General features: G+C 39.3%; 1 protein-coding gene across 1 annotated transcript in view; it reads left to right on the forward strand.

Moving 5' to 3' along the window:
• Positions 1 to 2,333, forward strand: part of LOC105620586 (mucin-12) — a 53,324-nt gene that overhangs the window by 49,401 nt on the left and 1,590 nt on the right. Inside the window, exon 13 of the mRNA XM_012202075.1 lies at positions 1,779 to 1,996. Within this exon, the coding sequence (XP_012057465.1) occupies positions 1,779 to 1,996 (218 nt within the window). The remainder of the gene's footprint in view (positions 1 to 1,778; positions 1,997 to 2,333) is intronic.

Here is a 2,333-nt window from a genome sequence, read left to right on the forward strand (position 1 = left end):
AGAGAGAGAGAGAGAGAGAGGAAATGCTACGAAGTAGATAAGACGGTTTAAGTTCGCTCTCTGTTCTTTTCTATGCTTGCGTATCGCGCTCGTTCGGGATTTATCATCATTTATTTCTTTTACTTCAGAATTTATATTATCTATGAAAAAATATTTATAAATTGATCGACGCCTAGACGAGCGCGATGCTAAAACATACGGAATTATTGTATCTTCCTTTGTAAACTTGTGCATATCAGACCTTGTACTTAATTCCATGCTATGCCATACTCTGCTCTTCACGCAATGATGTGCTGTCATACCAATAAGAATAATCTCCTTCCCTATCCTTCCGTTTTTCTCTTAATCATCAAAGAATTCGTTTTTTTTTTATTTCTCCTTTTTAAATATTTCTTTTTCCGTTTCGACCCCTTTCTTTTTCTCAATAATAAATGTTCCAGGTTTGCGAACAAATATCGCAACTGATTAGATACGAAACGGTGAAAGGATGCCACAAGTAGCTTATAAAAGAGAAAAAAAGAAGAAACAGAAGCAACAGAATTGAATATGATGGCGTTAATTTACATCTCTTTTTTTTCCTCCCTTTCGATTCGGTCCCGCGCAGGAACCTCTTCCTTCGTTATGTACAAGACAGAAATGTAAAATCGAAAAAAAAACAAACAACCGTATGTCTTAATGATGGAAAATAATATATTCTGATTTATTCTGGGATCAGCTCCTTTCATGTTGAGCTTGGAGCACGGTTACTTTTGAAGGTAAGGGACTGACGTATTCGCCACTTGTTTCCTATGTGTTTTCGATGTTACATTACAGAATTTCCACACACCAGTATTTTTACTTTTACGTGACGACGTCCGAGTGTTGGCAATATCTGTGAATCATACATTTGGCACAGTAAGCAACTGTAAGCTTCTTTTTGCTCATTCACGTGTGACAAAATGTCGCGCCGCGCCATTTTACCGACGCCAGCACTCGGTGTCTTCCGTTTTTTTTTCTTCTATCTGGTATGATGGCACCTCACGCTAATTACCCTCAAAACACCCCGATATTGTCCCGATCATACCATTTCCACGGCACTCCTGTCAGGTTCGTGCGTCTCTTACCGAATCGGAGCACACGCTTGATCGAATGAGCCTCAAAGTGTCTCTCGCTTTTCTGCCGAGATGCGTTTATCACTTTGGCACGAACCATACGCAGAAGAAACCGTATCGTCCCATTATCTCGAGATAAACTATAATGCAGTGACTCGGGATGAGCGAAGTTAGAGAAAAAATAATATATTACAGTAGAATCATCGAAAAAATTATTTTATTCTGATGCATAATTGCGACATTTCACTAAACCGCTTCGCCTGAGTCGCTGCCTGAACCAATCCTTAACGTAAATTTTAAATGCTCGCTATATTTCCACTTGTACCGCATAAAATCCCATAAATCCTTGTTCGAATTTTTCGATCTAACGCTTTCCGATCGTGAATGAAAAAAGAAAAGAAAAGAAAAAAAGTAAGACCCGCCAAAACGCTTGTATTTAAATTCGTACGAACTTCCGTCGGGAATTCAAGTTGTGACCATTCAGTTTCCAGTAGTTTTTCCATTTGTTACGTATCACATATTAGGGCCGCATTTCGCATTTAGACGAAAGGGCGTACGAATCGCGCCGTGCACGCTTGATTGCGGGGAAACCGATTCTCTGGAAATCGGGAAATATATGATATAATCTCTCTTTCGACCGTAAAACGGATATTCGATCAAACTGGACCGTGTCTGTCCTGTCTCTAGGGTTGGAAGCCGGTGGTCCGGCTCACGGGGGTGCGGTAGGCACGGGTCAGGGTAACTCGAGCGGTAGCGGGACCGCCGGTGTCCAGAGCGAGGATCTCTACACACTGGAGGCTGAAATCACCGAGCTCCAGAGAGAGAACGCCCGGGTCGAGTCGCAGGTCTTGCGCTTGCGCTCGGATATCACCGCCATGGAGAATCAGCTCAAGCAGGGAGAAAAGGTCAGTATTTGCTCAGTCGGTAGTATACCGTGTGTCGAATAATTAAATAACAAACAATTGCACATGTAAAAATAGAAACTTTGTTAATTTTAGACAAATCTTTGTGCTTTTAAGCTAATCGCTTTGGCAATTGTAAAATCCAATTTCATTTTGAAAGCTAAATTATTACTCAATTCTAATACCATTCTAAGATAATGTATATTATCTTAGAATGTTATATGTTGTTTAAATAATTTTTTTTCATGATATTATTTTATAGAAAATTTATTACACACACACACACACACACACACACACATATATATATATATATATATATATATATATAATATATATA

Source organism: Atta cephalotes (genome assembly GCF_000143395.1).
Source record: "Atta cephalotes unplaced genomic scaffold scaffold00027, whole genome shotgun sequence".
Classification (NCBI taxonomy): Eukaryota; Metazoa; Arthropoda; class Insecta; order Hymenoptera; family Formicidae; genus Atta; species Atta cephalotes.